The following is an 18,711-nucleotide window of genomic DNA, read 5'->3' on the forward strand; positions in this document are numbered from 1 at the left end:
TGACCGCCTTCTCTCAGCTACATGATTGGACAGATGTGGCTTCCACTCTGCTGTATGGAGAGAGGAACAAGTTAGGTCTCATGGGTTTGATAATGCACACCACGAAACCAGGCCTGGAAGCTACAGAGCCTCTGCTGTAGAAGAAGAAGGAGAGTTGGGTTTTATATGCCGACTTCCTCTACCACTTACGGGAGAATCAAACCGGCTTACAATCACCTCCCCCTCCCCACAACGGACACCTTGTGAGGGAGGTGGGCCTGAGAGAGCTCTAAGAGAGCTGTGACTAGCCCAAGGTCACCCAGCTGGCTTCGTGTGGAGGAATGGGGAAACCAACCTGGTTCACCAGATTAGCGTCCACCGCTCTTAACCACTACACCACGCTGGCTCTCTCAGAGGTGCCATTTCTAGGCAGAGTTACTCCAGTCCACAACCACTGGAAATCAGCGAAGGATTACACCGTGAAGCTCTTAAGACGGAAGAGTATTCATAACTGAGACAAAACTGGGTAACAGTTGAACCTGCGCCTTTCCCCCTCTGCTTGCAGAGTATGCCAAGATGGAAGTCTTCAACTAACTACTCAGAGGTGATGTCTCAAGATTACTGCTTTAAGCAGAGATTTGGTTCTTCACCGGTAATTCATTACTAGAACGGGGCGGGGGATCTCCATTTGATAAGGCACCATGCTTGGAACATTCAAAGTTATTTGAAGACTTCTAGCTTAATACAAGACAGCAATTCACCAGCCCTGACCAGGATCTTGTCAGATCTCAGAAGCTATGCAGGGTTGACCCTGGCAAGAATTTGGATGGGAGACCTCCAAGGAACACCAGGGTTGTGACGTGGAGGCAGGCAAGGGCAAACCACAAAGGCGAAAGATCCTTTGCTTCTACTTTTTATTTTATATATAATTTCATTGCATAGCCAGTTATTTCTTAGTACAATTTGTAAAGCATAATGGCTCTGTAAAGATGCTGTTTTTTTATTTCAAGCCATGATGGTTGTTGTTAATATCCTTCCTATTCTCTCCAGGATCAGAGGAGCATGCCTATTATATTTGGTGCTTTGGAGCACGGGCAGGATAATGCTGCTGCAATCGCCTTGTTTGTGGGCTTCCTAGAGGCACCTGGTTGGCTGCTGTGTGAACAGACTGCTGGAGTTGATGGACGTTGGTCTGATCCAGCAGGGCTTTGCTTATGTTCACCTCTGAATGCCTCCTGCCTTGAAAACCCCACCAGGGGTTGCCATGTCAGCTGTGATTTGACGGGGGGGGGGGGAGTCCACCCCATACTAACTGGGGTTTGTTTGCAAAAGCAGAGTGCAGTCTAAGGATTAACAAGCCTAGGTTCTGCAGCTACAGATAGCTTTCATACAGCGCTCCAAAGTGAGGCATGCAAAGTCACTGAAATCGCATCCATTTTGAATTCAAACTCAAAAGCTTGCAAGCCATATGCATGCTCAAAAAAAGATGCTAGCTGTAAAAGGGCAAAGCACGAGGCAAAAACATCAGGAACATGCCATGGGGGAAAGTTACAGCTGTGTCCTGTCTTCTTCAAAGCCTGTCCCAACTATCTCATTCCCACCAGATAAGGTGGGGTATAGCTGAAAAGACCCAACAAGAGATGGATTGACTCAATAAAGGAAGCCGCGGCCCTCAATTTGCAAGATCTGAGCAAGGCTGTCAAAGACAGGACGTTTTGGAGGACTTAACACACACACACACACACACAGCTGAAAAACTTCCCACTTCCCTCACACCAAAGATACAGCCAAAAAAGATGCAGGCTTGAACTAAAGAAATTTTACAGAAATGCTATCAGCGTGGCCCTCATGTCCTGGACATTTGAAATTCATCAGCTCCTTGCGCATTAACATTAGCTTGTGTTCCAGTGCAGGATGCCAAACAAGAGGGCTTTATTTTTGTCCCAATGGATGCAACGGAATCTTCTCCATCAGCACACCTGATACCAGAGAAGCTGAAGCATCTTAGGCTGAAGGCAGGCCGTGAAGACAGAGCAACAACAGATACCCAATTCTCTCCAGGCTTCCTGTAAGACTTCAAGAACCACCAACTTGTGAGAGGACCACCATCTTTAATCCATTGCCGTATTCAGAGTTCAGGTTCCTTTTTTTAGTGAGCGATTTGAATGCCCTTGAAGTCAAGAATTAACGAGCATATCTGCATCTTCCCCTACCTGGTAAGTTCCCCGGAGGACTCTTCGTTCAGCTAATAACAACCTTTTGGTGGTCCCTGGCCCGAAGAGTGTCTGGCTGGCCTCGACCCTGCTTGGTGGAATAGCCTCTTTTGTGAGACCAGGGCCCTGCGGGTCCTCAAAGAAGTCCACCTGTAAAACAGAGCTGTTCCGCCAGGCTTATTGTTAAGGCCAGCTATGGTTCCTATATATAAAGGCTGGCCTCCCTAACCTCCCCACTGCAGTAACACCTTTTATTCCATCTGGTGCCTTCCATCTGCTCGCCTAGCTGAAGTTTGTTGTACTGTGATTCGTATGTTAGAGGCGCTTAGGTAATTTAGTATGATGATTATACGATTTTATAGGGCTATTTTAAAGTGTTTTATTGATTAATGTGACTTTTATCTTCTGTAAGCTGCTCTGAGCCTGGCTTTGGCCGGGGAGAGTGGGGTAACAAATGGAAATAATAAATATCTCCAGTTAAAGGGACCAGGCAAGTAGGTGATGTGAAAGACCCCTGCCTGAGACCCTGGAGAGCCACTGCCGGTCTGAGTAGACATTACTGACTTAGATGGACCAAGGGTCTGATTCAGTAGAAGGCAGCTTCATGTGATCAATAATGAACATGCCACCAAGGAGCTCTTCCTTGCCTTCACAAGCCTGGGTAACAGAATGTGTGGTTGGCTCAAGGTCATTCAACAAGCTTCATGACTGAGGAGGGACTGGGACCCAAATCACATCTGACCTGCACTACGCTGCCTTGACCAGTCTTTCAGGGAGCTTGTCTAGCATTAATGGCACCAAGGAAGCTCTCAACTTCGAGAAAGCCCGTGATAATCAGAAAACAGTTTGAAAATGGAGATCTCTTGGTTTGATTACAATCTGAGGACCAAATAGCAGAGATGCATTTTAACCAACGGCAAATTTGTGATCTGCCCTCTCCAAGAAGCTGGCTTCAGTTTGCAAGCAGAGCCAAGCAAATTGTAATGGAGCTAGGCTGGAGCCATGGAGAGAGGGAATGCGGGTCTTGCAGGGATCACTCAGTTCTCACCTACAGCTGTAAAGTTCTCAAGACTTGTCATGAAACCAAACATCATTTCCTTTTTCTTCTTTTTGACTGGCCATGACAAGAGGGGGAAAATTAGGTTGCAATTATGTTGTTTTGCGAGGATGTAAAGTTTGCTTAAAATATATATTCCTGTCAGCCAGTTTCGAAGGATGCATTTGGTGTTCCTCTACATTTGGGACTTCAGCTAAGACACCTACTTGAGTGTGAAGCTCCGTTTCTTCTTCCTGGGCTGCTTCCTTTTCCTCCTCCTCCCATTCTCTGCTGCAGCCTCCTCCTCCTCCTCCTCCATAGACAATCTTTCTTTCTGCAGTTTCCTGCAAGCAGAAGAGCACAGCCAGGAAAAAGAGAAGACATTTGTCACTTCAAGAATGCAGCCAAGCAGGAAGCGCAGATGAGCGTTGGACTTACCTCCCCGTCGGCGTTAAGGAGCGCGATGCTGACGTTCTCTCCGCTTCCCCATGACTTCTGGGACTTCCACACAAGGGTCAAGTCAAGCTCCTGGGGATCGTCTCTCGCGCTCCAGATCTTCAATGAGAAGCCTTGTTTTGGTAAGTCTTTAAACTTAAGTAACGAATTCCATGGGGGTTTCAATGCTGAAAAGCATTTTTAGGCAAGGAAAATGTGCATAAAATCACCCCGCTCTCTAGCTGAAGCTCATCTATGATATCAGTCTTAGGGTAACAAGCTTGGGTTTCATCTGTGAGCAGAACTGGCCACCAAGGCACGAACTAAGCTGTAGGTCCTGTGTGTCAAGAGCAGGGGGTCCCCAATCTCATTGAGTCTGAGCGGAGGGAATGGGGAGTGGGACAATGGGATCAGTCACTACACTGTGGGGAACAATGGGATCAGTCACTACACTGTGGGGAAGTTTCAGGTGAAGAAAAAGTTTCAGGTGAAGAAAAAGAAGCAGAGGAAGAAGAGGCGGAGTTGGTTTTTATACCCTACTTTTCTTTACTTTTAAGGAGTCTCAAACCGGCTTACAATCATTTTCCATTCCTCTCCCCACAACAGGAACCTTGTGAGGTACATGGGGCTGAAAGAGTTCGGAGGGAACTGTAACTGGCCCAAGGTCACCCAGCAGGCTTCATGTGGAGGAGTGGGGAAACCAACCCGGTTCACCAGATTAGAGTTTGCTGCTTATGTGGGGGAGTGGGGAAATCAAACCTGGTTCTCCAGTTTAGTGTGTGTGTTCCTTATTCACTTCTACTGGCTTCACAGTGCAGCCAAAACGTAGGCCTAATGTAGGTTGTGTGGTTAATGCTGTTGTAACAGAAGGTAAAGTCCTGGCAATTATAAAATGGGAAGAGGAGAAGAATCAGAAGAAAATATTTCCACTTACTGTAACTGCTTGGCCAGCCTGAAGAGTGAATCGTGTCGGAAACTGGTACATCATGTCAGATTCATTTCTTTGTTCTCTTCTGAGCGTCCATCCGCTTAGCGACTGGTCCTAAAAGCAAGAAGGGCACTTAGCGCAACCTTGAGCTTAAGGCAAGGGGTTTTCAGTAACTTGATCGTTCTACATTGGCTGTTGTATATAGAGCAGGGGTCCCCAACGTGGTGCCTGTGGGTGCCATGGCACCCGCCGACACCTTTTCTGGTGCCCGCCAAGTGTTTTTAGGAAGTGGGTGGGGCCAGGTAGGGCTTTTGGAGCAGAGGACTCTGATCTGGAGAACCGGGTTTGATCCCCCACTCCGCCACATGAGCGGCGAAGGCTAATCTGGTGAAATGGATTTGTTTCCCCACTCCTACACATGAAGCCAACTGGGTGACCTTGGGCTAGTCACAGCTCTCTTAGAGCTCTCTCAGCCCCACCTACCTCACAGAGTAACCTCACAGTAACAATTAATTACACATCTATTCAAAATCAAATTAAAACTTTTTAGTTGAAATTCATTCAACAAAACTGAGGAACTTGATCCAGCGGTACCAACTCTTCAAGGACTGGGGAAAAAATTCTGATAGTTTCCACCAAATTTGCCAGCATGGTGCCATCTATTGTAAATTAGTGAACAACACAGTTGAAGGGGCCCACCTCTAGCGCCCCCCCGCTGCCCTCTTGCCTCTTAGTGCCCCCCTAGGTAATCCCACCGCCCCCCAGGGGGTGGTACCGCCCACTTTGGGAACCGCTGTTTTACACCACGCACACAAATCACACAGGACGCTCTTGGGTCGCTCCAGTCTGCCCACCTCCCTCCTAAAGTCCCACATTGGTCCAAGATGGATCCTGAACCAAATTACCTGATCGGAATTATTTTTAATTCTGACAAATTTCCCTTCTGCGTCAATTTCTTCTATCGAAATGCTTCCCGAAGACGAAGCACTCTGGACTCCCTTGAAACCAAACTGGGGCCCTCGCTTTTCCACTGTGGGGCGTTTCCTTTTCTTTCCCTGTAGGAACAGGCGGCCCAGGCTGGCTGCAGAATGCATGCCGACGCTTTCCGAGGAGGATCCAGACAGCCCTAACCTACAAAAACAAATTAGGTAATCCATTTTACAAATTTGTGGAAGCTTTAATTGTCTCAATTCGGTGGCAGAAACAGAAATAGGCACAAAGACACGGGTTCAATTTGCGCAACAGAGAATTGATTGAAACCCCCATTTGCATAACAGTGGGGCTGTGAACACATGAAGCTGCCTTCTACTGAATCAGACCCTGGGTCCATCAAAGTCAGTATTGTCTACTCAGATCTGCAGCGGCTCTCCAGGGTCTCAGGCAGGGGTCTTTCATATCACCTACTGCCATAAGTCGGCTGCGACTTGACGGCACTTTACACACACAAACACATGAAGCTGCCTTATACAGAATCAGATCCTTGGTCCATCAAAGTCAGTACTGTCTACTCAGACAGACAGCGGCTCTCCAGGGTCTCAGGTGGAGGTCTTTCCCATTACCTACTTGCCTAGTCCCTTTAACTGGAGATGCCGGGGACTGAACCTGGGACCTTCTGTGTGCAAAGCTACCACTGAGCCACAGCCCCTCCCCTAAAAATTCAAATCTTCAGAAGTTAGACACAGATCAGGGACGCTTTTCCTTCCACTTTTTAATCTATCTTCTTATTCACATGTGCTATCACATGAACACACAAACACATGAAGCTGCTGTCTACTGAATCAGACCCTTGGTCCATCAAAGCCAGTATTGTCAACTCAGACCGGCAGCAGCTCTCCAGGGTCTCAGGCAGAGGTCTTTCACATCACCTACTTGCCTGCTTTAACTGGAGATGCCAGGGATTGAAATTCAGTTTCACCAACCAACCTCTTCTCTTCTCTTTCCAACATCGCTCGGTACGCACTGATCTCTAGGTCCAGAGCCAGCTTTACGTCCAGGAGATGTTCGTACTCTTCCAGCTGAGCTTGCATTCGTTGCCGCACCTCTGCCATTTCTCGGTTCTTCTCGGCAACACACCTCTTGTGCGTGTCGCGCTCACAGTCTATCGTCCTCTGCAGCTCCAGTATCGTGGTCTCCAAGTCACTGATGCAGCCCTCCAATGCAGCATTCTTAGATTCCACAGATTTTTTAAAATTTTATTATTAGGCTCTTCCAATTTGAACAATCACACTAAGAAGGGAGCCCTTTCATAGAATCATAGAGTTGGAAGGGACCACTAGGGTCATCTAGTCCACCCCTGCACAGTGCAGGATGTTCACAACTACCTCCCCCACGCTGTGGCCCAGAAGATGGCCAAGATGTCCTCCCTCTCATCATCTGCCTAAGGTCATAGAATCAACATTGCTGACAGATGGCCATCTAGCCTCTGCTTAAAAACCTCCAGGGAAGGAGAGCTCACCGCCTCCCGAGGAAGCCTGTTCCACTGAGGAACCGCTCTAACTGTTAGAAAATTCTTCCTAATGTCTAGATGCAAACTCTTTTGATTTAATTTCAACCCGTTGGTTCTGGTCCAACCTTCCGGGGCAACAGAAAATAACTCAGTACCATTCCCTCTATGACAGCCCTTCAAGTACTTGAAGATCGTAATCATATCCCCTCTCAGTCTTCTCCTCAGTGTTCTAGGCCTGTTTTCTAAGGCGCTTAGAGGAGTCTGAACTGGCCCAGGTATGCCTGTCTTCACCTGGGATTCAATTGAGGCTTACCTGGGATGTCAACGAATCAATTCTCAGTTTTGTTTTCTTGAGCTCCTCCCGTGCCGAGTTGGCAAAATCACTGTTTTTCACAGCAGAAAGCTGGGCGTTTTCCACCTGGTGGGTAACATGCATTTGTTAGCAATGAAAGCTGACATTACTTGATTTAGTTTGAGCATGCCTTTAAGGAATGGCAAGCGGACAAGACTGAACTTTTGTCTCTGAACACGTGGTGGTACTTCTGGAAAGGAAACACCAATACATGGGGAACTGACACCAAGGGTCAGTATGGGACGACTTCTGCCAGGGACCTGTGCCCACCAGAAGGTCCATCATTGACACTGGAGTCTTCTGTACCTAACAGGAATAGCCGATTGCTTCAAAGGGCCCTGAAACATTACAGGGGGAATCTTCCATTCTGTACTGGAAAAGGCACCTGGAAGTAGCAGCAGCAAGACTTCCTGGCACTCCTTTTTAGACTTGCTGGTGCAACCAGAACTTAAGAATGCAAAAGAGTTGCATTCAGGGTTTGCTTCCTGGAGAGGCATGGCATGAGAAGAAGAAAAGTTGGGTTTTATATGCTGACTATCACTTAAGGAAGAATCAAACCGGCTTACGATCACCTTCCCTTCCCCACAATAGACACCCTGTGAGGTAGGTGAGGCTGAGAGAGCTCTAAGAGAACTGTGACTAGCCCAAGGTCATCCAGCTAGCTTCATGTTCAGGAGTGGGGAAACCAACTCGGTTCACCAGGTTAGCGTCTGCCGCTTATTTGGAGGAGTGGGAAATCAACCCTGGTTCTCCAGATTAGAGTCCACCGCTCCAAACCACCACTCTTAACCCCTACACCACGCTAGTTAACACAGACAAGCGTGACCTTGTGCATCTCCCTCACACACACCTGTTATCAAGTCACTCACCTTGGCAGCAAAATTCCGTTCCACCTGCTCTTTGTACGCCTCAATTTGTTGTTCATGATCTTGCCGGAGTGCTTGGAGGGCATCCAGTAGTTTACTCTCAAACTCCTGCTGACGGCCAGACTCTATTTCTTGTATCTTACTCTCATAAAAGCTCTTCTTCCTTTTAAGTTCCTTGGAGGAGTGGGGGAAAGAGTGTAACACAGGAGAATCATTTAGCAAACTCGCTCCCCGGTTTTAAAATCCAATCTCGAAAAGAAAAGAAAAGAAAAGAAAAGAAAGGGCTTGTTATTGGCAGAAGGGCCTCTCAATTTTTTAAAAATTTCCCAGATTAGAAAAATGATCAGAAATGTCTTTTGTCTGGCTGCAAACGTTCATATCAACATCAATTAATTTTTTTACAAGAAGAGTTGGTTTTTATATGCCGACTTTCTCTACCACTTAAGGGAGGCTCAAACCGGCTTACAATCACCTTCCCTTCCCCTCCCCACAGCAGACACCCTGTGAGGTAGGTGGGGCTGAGAGAGCTCTAACAGAGCTGTAACTTGCCCAAGGTAACCCAGCTGGCTTTGGGTGTAGAAGCGGGGAAACAAATCCCGTTCACCAGATTAGCATCCGCCACTCATGTGGAGGAGTGGGGAATCAAACCCGGTTCTCCAGATCAGACTCCACCGCTCCAAACCACTGCTCTTAACCACTACACCACACTGGCTCAGAAGCGACTTGATGGCATTTAACACACACACAAGGCAACTGACGTACATCTTCGTGGAGGTTTTTCAGGAACGTCACTTGTTCTTGCAGCGTCTGTGTTTGGTTTTCCAGATCAACCCTCTTCAACCTCTCGTTCTGAAGCTGGTTTCTGGTATCTTTCACCGTCTCCTTGAGCTAGGGAAGGAGAAACATATTTTCCCCACCGTACTTCGAGTTGTACATTTCAGCCACACGTTTTAGGTTTTACCGATATACTTCTTACGGAGGCTGTTTGGTCCTTTGACTCTTGAAGGTCTTTCTCCAAGCTCTGCTGTCTGCTCAAAGCGGTTGCCAAGTCAGCCTCCGTGGAGTGGAGCTGAGCATCTAAATCCCTTATCTGAGCAACTGCCAGGCTCAAGTCATTTTCTTTCTTGGAATTCCTGCAAAATGAAGCGATAGCAATTATAGGAAGAAGGCTATATACTCAATGGATGATGTTTTATTAGATATAACTGTTATTTCAGCATTTCAGGAACCAAATTCTACAGAGAAAGTTGATTTTGGCACCTTGAAAATATATTTTGAGAAAGAGGACCAAGCAATAACTAGTTATAACCCCATGCACTTAGAATCATAGAGCTGGAAGGGACCACCAGGGTCATCTAGTCCAACCCCCTGTAATGGAGGAAATAGAATAGATAGTTATCATATCCCCTCTCAGTCTGTCTTATTTGTACTGGTAATATCTGCCCCCTAAAGAATGCACAAACGTGCAAGCTGGGGACAGGAATCATCAAAACCAAATTCTACAGAGAAAGTTGATTTTGGCCACTTTAAAATATATTTTGTATTTTGAAGAAGAAGAGTTGATTTTTATATGCTGACTTTCTCTACCACTTAAGGGAGACTCAACCCAGCTTACAATCACCTTCCCTTCCCCTCCCCTCAACAGACACCCTGTGAGGTAGGTGGGGCTGAGAGAGCTCTAAGAGAGCTGTGACTAGCCCAAGGTCACCCAGCTGGCTTCGTGTGTAGGAGTGGGGAAACAAATCCAGTTCACCTGATTAGCCTCTACCGCTCATGTGGAGGAGCGGGGAATCAAAACTGGTTCTCCAGATCTGACTCCACCGCTCCAAACCACCACACCTAACCACACCACCAAGAGGACCAAGTGATAACTAGGTGATAACCCCACGCACTTCTGCAATCTATTCTATAAGAGGTAGGTAATCCAAGTTTGGTTTGGATTGATCATGGTTAACATAAATGAAAGGACTGAAAATCATACTAAGTTTGGTAAAACTTGGCTTTGGGGTGAATCTCATGATAAGTTGTAAGATTTAGTGCAAAGTAGTATTCGACAATTTTAGCTTGAGCCGGTTGCATCTCCAGGAAGGCACGGATCATTATTTTCAAGATAGGCAGGCATTATACACATCAGTAAAAAAATTGCCTGGAAAATACCCTGACTTGGATGGCCGAGGTTAGCCTGATCTTGTCAGATCTTGGATGCTAGGTAAGGTCAGCGCTCTTTAGTGCTTGGATGGGAGACCATCGCTAGGTAGGGTCGCTAGGTAGAGCCAGGCAATTGCAAACCACTTCTGAAAGTCTCTTGCCTTGCAAACGCAACAGGGTCACCATCAATCAGCTGCGATTGAGTGGCAACAAAAAGAAAGGAAAAAAGTGGACCCATTAAGAGAAAGAACGAGATCCAAAATTCCCCACTGTGTGCGTGTAAAGGGCCGTCAAGTCGCAGCCGACTTACGGCGACCCCTTGGGGGGTCTACGTGGCAAGAGACTAACAGAGGGGGTTTGCCAGCGCCTTCCTCTTCCCCATTAGCCAATTAAAAATCCCGCCAGCTCTTTCCTCTGCAGGTTTGTGTGTGCAAAGGGCCTTCAAGTCGCAGCCGACTTACGGTGACCTCTTTTGGGGTTTTCATGGCAAGAGACTAACAGAGGCGGTTTGCCAGTGGCTTCCTCTGCACAGCAACCCTGGACTGCCTAGGTGGTCTCCCCTCCAAATACTAACCAGGGCAGACGCTGCTTAGCTTCTGAGATCTGACGAGATCAGGCTAGCCTGGGCCATCCAGGTCAGGGCATACACACCACTAAAACCTGGGCCATCCAGGTCAGGGCTCTTCCCCATTGTGTGTGTGTAAAGTGCCGTCAAGTCGCAGCCGACTTACGGCGACCCCTTTTTGGGGGGGGTTTCATATCAAGAGACTTAACAGAGGCGGTTTGCCAGTGCCTTCCTCTGCACAGCAATCCTGGACTTCCTCGGTGGTCTCCCCTCCAAAGACTAACCAGGGCTGACCCTGCTTCGCTTCTGAGACCTGACAAGATCAGGCTAGCCTGGGCCATCCAAGTCAGGGCTCTTCCCCATTAGCCAATTAAAAACCCCGCCAGCTCTTTCCTCCGCCGGTTTGCGTGTGTCAAGTGCCTTCAAGTCGCAGCCGACTTACGGCGACCCCTTTTGGGGGTTTTCATGGCAAGAGACTAACAGAGGCGGTTTGCCAGTGCCTTCCTCGGTGGTCTCCCCTCCAAGTACTAACCGGGGCTGACCCTGCTTCGCTTCTGAGACCTGACGAGATCAGGCTAGCCTGGGCCATCCGAGTCAGGGCTCTTCCCCATTAGCCAATTTAAAAAAAACCCCGCCAGCTCTTCCCTCCGCCGGTGGGCTGATGCGGAAAGTGTGTACTCCGCCTTTCCGGGCCCGAGGCGGCTGGCAACACCTCCGTGGGAAGCGCGTAAAGGCACCGCCAAGGGAGCCGGGGCAGGGGCTTGGCCCCTCCAACTTGCAGCAGGAGACCTCCCCCCCGACGCGCGCCCCCGACCTGGCGCGCAGCTGGCGGTGCTCGTCCCCGAGGGCGGCCAGCTGGAGCTGCAGGGCGGCGCGCTGGGCGGCCTGGGCGTCGAGCAGGCGGCGCGCCTGGGCCAGCTCGCTCTCGTAGCGCCGGCGCAGGGCGCGCCCCGGGTCCCCGCCGGGCTCCTGCAAGCGCGGCTGCTGCAGGGCCGCCTCCCGGCGCCGCACGCCCTGGATGTAGGCGGCCAGGCGGTCGTTGAGCCGCCGCAGCTCCTCCTTCTCCGGCGGGCCGACGGGCGAGAGGCGCGGCGAGGCGCTCTCCGGCGGGAGGCCGCTGTCCGCCGGCGTGGAGAAGCGCAGCGCCGCCATGGAGCCCCTCCGGCGCGCCGCCGCCCGGACCCGCAATAAATACCCCCCCCCGGGGGATCAGCCCCAGATCGGCCCGGGGAAGCTGCTCCGGCCGGGCCGGGCCGGGCCTGGAGAGCCGGCCGCCGAGGGCATCTCCAAGGCGCCTCCCCGGCCAGGCAGCTGCCCGCAGCGACCGCTAGGCGCGCCGGCCCCTCTCCGCCCGCGCAGGTGCGCAAAGGCGCGCTGGGAGGCGGCAGGTGCGCAAAGGCGCGCTGGGAGGCGGGGAGGGGGCGGGGCTCGCTCCTTTGGGGGGGCGCACCTGGCGCGCCAGGTTTAAACATCCCCACGGGGTAGGGTTGTTTGGGGTGTGTGGGATACAGCTACCCCACTTAACAACTCATGTGCTTTAAGTGGAAATGGTCATGTCACACATTTAAAAGCGTTGCCAGGTCCCTCTGCTCTACCGGCGGGAGGTTTCGAGGGCGGAGCCTGAGGAGGAAAAGAGGAAGAGCCAACAAGAGATGGGTGGACTCCATAAAGGAAGCCACGGCCTTCGATCTGAGCAGGGCTGTCCAAGATAGGACATTTTGGAGGGCTTTCATTCGTAGGGTCGCCATGAGTCGGAAGCGACTTGACGGCACTTAGCACACACACTGAGGAGGGTGGGGTTTGGGGAGGGACTTCAATGCCGTAGAGTCCAATGGCCAAAGCGGCCATTTTCTCCAGGGGGACTGATCTCTGTTGGCTGGAGATCAGTTGCAATCGCAGGAGATCTCCTGCTAGTACCTGGAGGTTGGCGACCCTAGGTCGGGGTGTTTCTCTGTTGACTGCTTAGGGGGGAGGTAAGCTGAGAGAGGTCAGCCTCTGGAAGAGCCGGGTCACATTAAGCCCCCCTGATGGAGAAACCTACAGATGGAAGGGACCTTAAAGGCCATCTAGACCAACCCCCTCTGCAATGCAGGAAATTCACAACTGCTGCTATAGAGTCCAATGCCATAGAGTCCAATGGCCAAAGCGGCCCTTTTCTCCAGGGGGACTGATCTATGTTGGCTGGAGATCAGTTGCAATCACAGGAGATCACCTGCTAGTACCTGGAGCTTGGCGACCCTAGGTTGGGGTGTTTCTCTGTTGACTGCTTAAGGGGGAGGTAAGCCGAGAGAGGTCAGCCTCTGGAAGAGCTGGGTCAAATTAAGCCCCCTGATGGAGAAACCTACAGATGGAAGGGACCTGAAAGGCCATCTAGACCAACCCCCTCTGCAATGCAGGAAATTCACCACTGCTGCCCCTGCCCCCTGCCCCAGTGACCCCAGCTCTATGGCCAGAGGAAGGCAAAAAAAAAACCTCTAGGATTCCTGGGCCAATCTGGACTGGAGGAAAATTGCCTTCTGACCCCAAAGTGGCGATCGGCATTACCCTGGGCATGTAAGAAGGGGCCATCGGAGCCGAACCCTGATTCCTTCCTTCCTGCCCCCCCTCTCCTGATCTGCCTAAGTTCACAGAAGTCACCCTGCTGGTTAGAGAAGGTTTTAAAGGGGGGGAATACTTGGGAGCGGTGGCTTCCGAGTGTGTGGGACTTGTCAGGAGGTGTTTCTTGAGAGAGAGGATCTTGTACCCCTACCTATCCTTCCCTGCTGGAGGTGATCCTGTGAGAAAAATGACCAGGACTTCCAGATGCCCAGCAAGGTAGCAGCCTTGTGCATGGGCTAATCTGGAGAACCGGGTTTGATTCCCTGCTCTTACACATGAAGCCAGCTGGGTGACCTTGGGCTAGTCACAGCTCTCTTAGAGCTCTCAGCCCCACCCACCTCACAGGGTCTCTGTTGTGGGGAAGGGAAGGTGATTGTAAGCAGATTTGATTCTTCCCAACCTAGGGCTTCAGATGATGAACGCTGTATTTGGTTAATGTGGGAGTAGGTAGTCCTTCAAATACCCCAGTCCCAGACTGTGTCGAGCTTTAACAGTGCGGTCCTAAGTCCACTGAAGTCAATGGGCTTCGAAGGGTGTCACTCTGTCTAGGGTGGCTCTTTAAAAGTCATAACCAGCCCTTTGAGCTGAGCCTGGAAGTAAATGGAGAGCCAGTGTGAAGCCTTTACCAGAGGGGAAAGATGTGCTGTCTCATTTGAATTGATTGAAGCTTCCAAACCATCTTCAAAGGTGGCCCTACATGCAGTGCACAGCAGCTGTCTAGCTTGGGGGGATGTGACTGAATAACTATTCCACCTTAAGGAGATTCCCTCTTTTAAGCCGTCAGTTGCACAAGGAGCAGCCGAGCGAGCAGAAATATTTTTCAGGCTCACAACCTCTGTGAAGTTCCTTGCCAGACTGTGGGAGGTGCAGAGAAATGCCAGTAGGAAAGGGTGTGGGTGGGTGGGAATTCAGAATTCCTCTTGCTGTGTGATTCCTGGCAAATATCAAGGGTAGCAACTCAATATAAGGCAACGCAAGATGGACCTGTTCAATTGAAGAGCGAATCAAAGAGAAGGGCAATGATGCTTTTGGACTTCTGCACCTGCTTGGTGCATCAAAGGGCTTTTGCGTGGGCGTTTCCCTCGGCCCATCAATCATCAGCTGCGCCACCGGGATTTAATTAGCCTGTACTTAAAGGGCCAGATTTACCGCTAGCTGTGAGTGGGTGGGTAGACCTGGACCGATACAACACATCTATTGCAGAGGGACCAATTCTAATCTGCTTTCAGAGTTTATGTTTCTACTTTTAATATTGAATCTGTACAGAGACCCAGCATGTGTAGTGGTTAAAGCTTTGAACAAGGATCTGGGATCAGCATGGTGTAGTGGTTAAGAGCTGTGGTTTGGAGCGGTGGACTCTGATTTGGAGAACTGGGTTTGATTTCCTGCTCCACATGAGAGGCGGAGGCTAATCTGGTGAATTGGATTTGTTTCCCCACTCCTACACACAAAGCCAGCTGGGTGACCTTGGGCTAGCCACAGCTCTCTTAGAGCTCTCTCAGCCCCACCTATCTCACAGGGTGTCTGTTGTGGGGAGGGGAAGGGAAAGGTGATTGTAAGCCGGTTTAATTCTCCCTTAAGTGGGAGAGAAAGTTGGCATATAAAAACCAACTCCTCTTCTTCGTCATCATCATCAGAGCCCTGCTCTTGCTGGGTGATCTTGAGGCAGACTCATAATATGGAGATGAGAATGACATACGGCTGAGTTCCTGGGGAGCAAGGGTGAGCTAAAAAAAAAGCTGCTTTAATAAAATAATACATTAGCACCACGTGGCCAAGTGCTTTTGGAAGCTCTGCAATAGCTCTGAGATCCATTTTAAATTCTCGAGTTTATCCACCGCAAGCAAGCACAGGCTGGCTCCCGACACTGCATCACTGAAGTTTCTGGAATCTTCTCCAGTAAAAATATAACGAGTCCAGACAAACGTAGAGACTAACAAAACGTATTGCAGCACGAGCTTCAGTGAGCCCGAGCTCGCTTCATCAGATGCAATGGAGTGTTTGTCCATTAGGCACATATACCGAAAGCTGCAGGTCACAGCGAGGAGACTGGGTGGGAGGAGATGCTATCCATTTTGCTGGAATAAATGTGTTTGTCTTGATGCTGCTGCTGGACTCCTGTTTAATTTTGCTGCTACAGACCAACAAGATGACCCATCGGGAATCGCCTTCTCCAGCAGACTCTCAAGTGCCAAGGTTGCACATGAACACATGAAGCTGCCTTCTACTGAATCAGACCCTCGGTCCATCAAAGTCAGTATTGTCTACTCAGACTGGCAGCGGTTCTCCAGGGTCTCAGGCAGGGGTCTTTCACATCACCTCCTTGCCTAGTCCCTTTAACTGGAGATGCTGGGGATTGAACCTGGGACCTTCTGCATGCCAAGCAGATGCTCTAACACTGAGCCATGGCCCCTCCCCTAGAGATCCTTAGCTGGGGTGGAGTATTTTGCGATGGATTGGTGACCTCCCTGCCCTTTGCTTTTACGCCCTGTGTAAGGTGGTGTTTTTTTTTCTGGGCCAAATTTTGCAATTGCAAGCATTCTTCCTTTGGCAACCAGGCTGAACGATCAGTCCACGTGCTTTTCCATAGCCTGCCCATGCTTGACTGTGTTGGTCCTTTGGGGCCCTTGATGTTAGGGGAGAGGATAACTCTTTTTGGATAAAGACTGCTCAGTGTTTACTTGACACTAACAGCAAGTAACTGCTGCCCAGCCTGACATAAGCAGATGGAGCTTTTCCCTGGCAGGGAGGAGAAAAATGGTAGGAAAACAAAGATGTCCATATGCCAAGCTACTGCTAAATGGGGAGACCAGGGGTACTTAAAGATGGTGGCCGACATAGAGTCTTGCTGGCTTTCTGCAGCATACTGGTAAAATAAAACGGAAATAAGGTTTTTGTGGGGTTTTTTGGACAAAACCGTTCTGCAAATGTTTGCCCATAAACAGCCTCCTTGGTTACGAAGATTGCTTCACTGCATTTGTCTTTGTTGGCTTTCAAAACTAAAAGTCCTGCAAAGCCAGGGAAGAGATTTTTTTTTTAAGCTAATTGAATAAATTAATCTGGTCCACACTATAGTGAATCAGGCCAGCTGATGGAGATCAGTTCCCTTGGCGAAAATGGCTGCTTTGGCAATTGAACTCTATAGAATTGAAGCCCCTCCCCAAACCCTGCCCTCCTCAGGATCCACCCCAAAAACCTCCCGCCGATGGCGAAGAGGGACCTGGCAACCCAATATGCATATGCTAATGGCTATGCAAACAGGAATGAAGGAGCAGGCAAGTGGGGGTTGGAATTTCTCCTTTTGAGCTGGGACCGTGAATAGGCATTTTAAAAGTCACATTTTTAAAAAAGAGCTGTGAGTGAGAATCAAAACTGGGGGGGAAAAAGGGGGGGAAACCAAATGGAACTCAACCAAAATGCTGATTCAAAACCGAAGAGATTAAGCTGAAAAATGCCAAAATTACAAATATATACATTTTAATAAGGTGCATAGTCAAGTTAAAAACATAAGGCCTCTAGCACAGGCAAGACTTTCACATCCAATATATACAAACTTACACCTGCGATGTACAATCTTACCTTGACCAAAGTAGGATCCAGAAAAGACCAAATGCGTTTTGGCCTGAGAAGGCCTTCCTCAGCGGTCAGTCATAGAGTTATAATTTCACACACTTCCCAATAATATAATTGTGTTGTGTGTGTGTGTGTAAAGTGCTGTCAAGTCGCAGCCAACTTATGGCGACCCCCTTTTTGGGGTTATCATGGCAAGAGACTAACAGGTGGTTTGCCAGTGCCTTCCTCTGCACAGCAACCCTGGTAGTCCTTGGTGGTCTCCAAATACTAACCAGGACTGACCCTGCTTCGCTTCTGACAGGATCAGGCTAGCCTGGGCCATCCAGGTCAGGGCAAGGTGCATCTGTGTGTGTGTGTGTATGTGTGTGTGTGTGTGAAATGCCGTCAAGTCGCAGCCGACTTATGGCGACCCCTTTTTGGGGTTTTCCTGGCAAGAGACTAACAGAGGTGGTTTGCCAGCGCCTCCCTCTGCACAGCAACCCTGGTATTCCTTGGTGGTCTCCCATCCAAATACTAACCAGGGCTGACCCTGCTTCGCTTCTGAGATCTGACGAGATCAGGCTAGCCTGGGCCATCCAGGTCAGGGTGAGCCGGCTACCTGAAGCCAACTTCCGTCGGGATCGAACTCAGGTCTTGAGCAGAGCTTGGACTGCAGCGCGGCAGCTTACCTCTCTGCGCCAAAGGGCTCCTCCTTGCAAACCCACCGTGCCAAAACGGGCAACCGAGGGGGGAGCAGAATCGACCCTGCCCGATCCGCCACCCGTCCGCTTCCAGGTGCTCCGCTAGAGGGCGCCCTTCTCCCAGCCATCGGCCAGGCGGGTCGCGGCTCCCAACAGGTTGGAAACGGCGCAGACCCGTTTCGACGAGCCCTCCCCGACGCGCGTCTCTCACTCCGGCGGCGCAGCGGGGCGAAGCGCGCGTCCTCCGCGGCTCCTGCTTGCAGTGGTGCAAAGGGACGGCGTCCTCCTCCCCATCGAGGAGGCGGGCTCCCGGGATCTGACAGCTGCGCTGGGGTGGGGGCGCTTGGACGACCTCCCGTTGCGCACCTTGGGAAGGGGGCCCGGGATGCGCGCAGACGGCTGACTGCGGAGCAAAAGGCGAGTTCCCTGCATCGCTCGCTTGGAAGGGGTCCCCCCTGGTTTTTTTTTTTTGGGGGGGGGTCGTCTCCTGCAAAGGGCTGCCGCAGGTAAGGAGGGGGGGTCTTTCCGCTCCGAAGCTTCAGAAGGCGGCACGCGTCTCACCTGTGACCGCGGGCACCTGCGCGTGTAAGCCCCCCTGAGCTGGGCGGGGTTTGCTGGGGGGGGGGGGCTGAACGGCGGCTTGCCCTAAAATGTGCGGCGGGGTTTTGCATTCCTGTCCGTTTCCGACGTGCACACGCGTGCGCGACTGAGCCAGCCCTGAGAAAGAGCCGCGGGTGCCCCTCGGCTCCACGCCCAGGGGGTGCCCGTGCGGCGCTTAAGCAGGGAGCCAGCGCCTGCTTGCCCCCCCCCCCGCCCCCCGTTCCCAGGCGTGTCTGTCGCGTGTCGAGCGCACAGACGTGTGAACGGTCCCCACCGGCAAGCAGTGCGAGGG

General features: G+C 50.6%; 1 protein-coding gene across 1 annotated transcript; it reads right to left on the reverse strand.

Annotated features, from left to right (window-relative positions):
• Positions 1-17: 17 nt before the first annotated feature.
• Positions 18-12,120, reverse strand: LOC130492139 (lamin-L(III)-like). The gene is made up of 11 exons (XM_056865931.1): positions 11,783-12,120; positions 9,232-9,388; positions 9,018-9,143; positions 8,259-8,429; positions 7,351-7,455; positions 6,515-6,756; positions 5,497-5,722; positions 4,598-4,705; positions 3,667-3,783; positions 3,456-3,572; positions 18-50 (listed from the first exon to the last, which is right to left on the reverse strand). The coding sequence occupies exons 1-11, from the start codon at positions 12,118-12,120 to the stop codon at positions 18-20; spliced, it is 1,740 nt and encodes a 579-aa protein (XP_056721909.1).
• Between the last annotated feature and the right edge of the window lie 6,591 nt (positions 12,121-18,711).

Source organism: Euleptes europaea, chromosome 20 (assembly GCF_029931775.1).
Source record: "Euleptes europaea isolate rEulEur1 chromosome 20, rEulEur1.hap1, whole genome shotgun sequence".
Lineage (NCBI taxonomy): Eukaryota > Metazoa > Chordata > Lepidosauria > Squamata > Sphaerodactylidae > Euleptes > Euleptes europaea.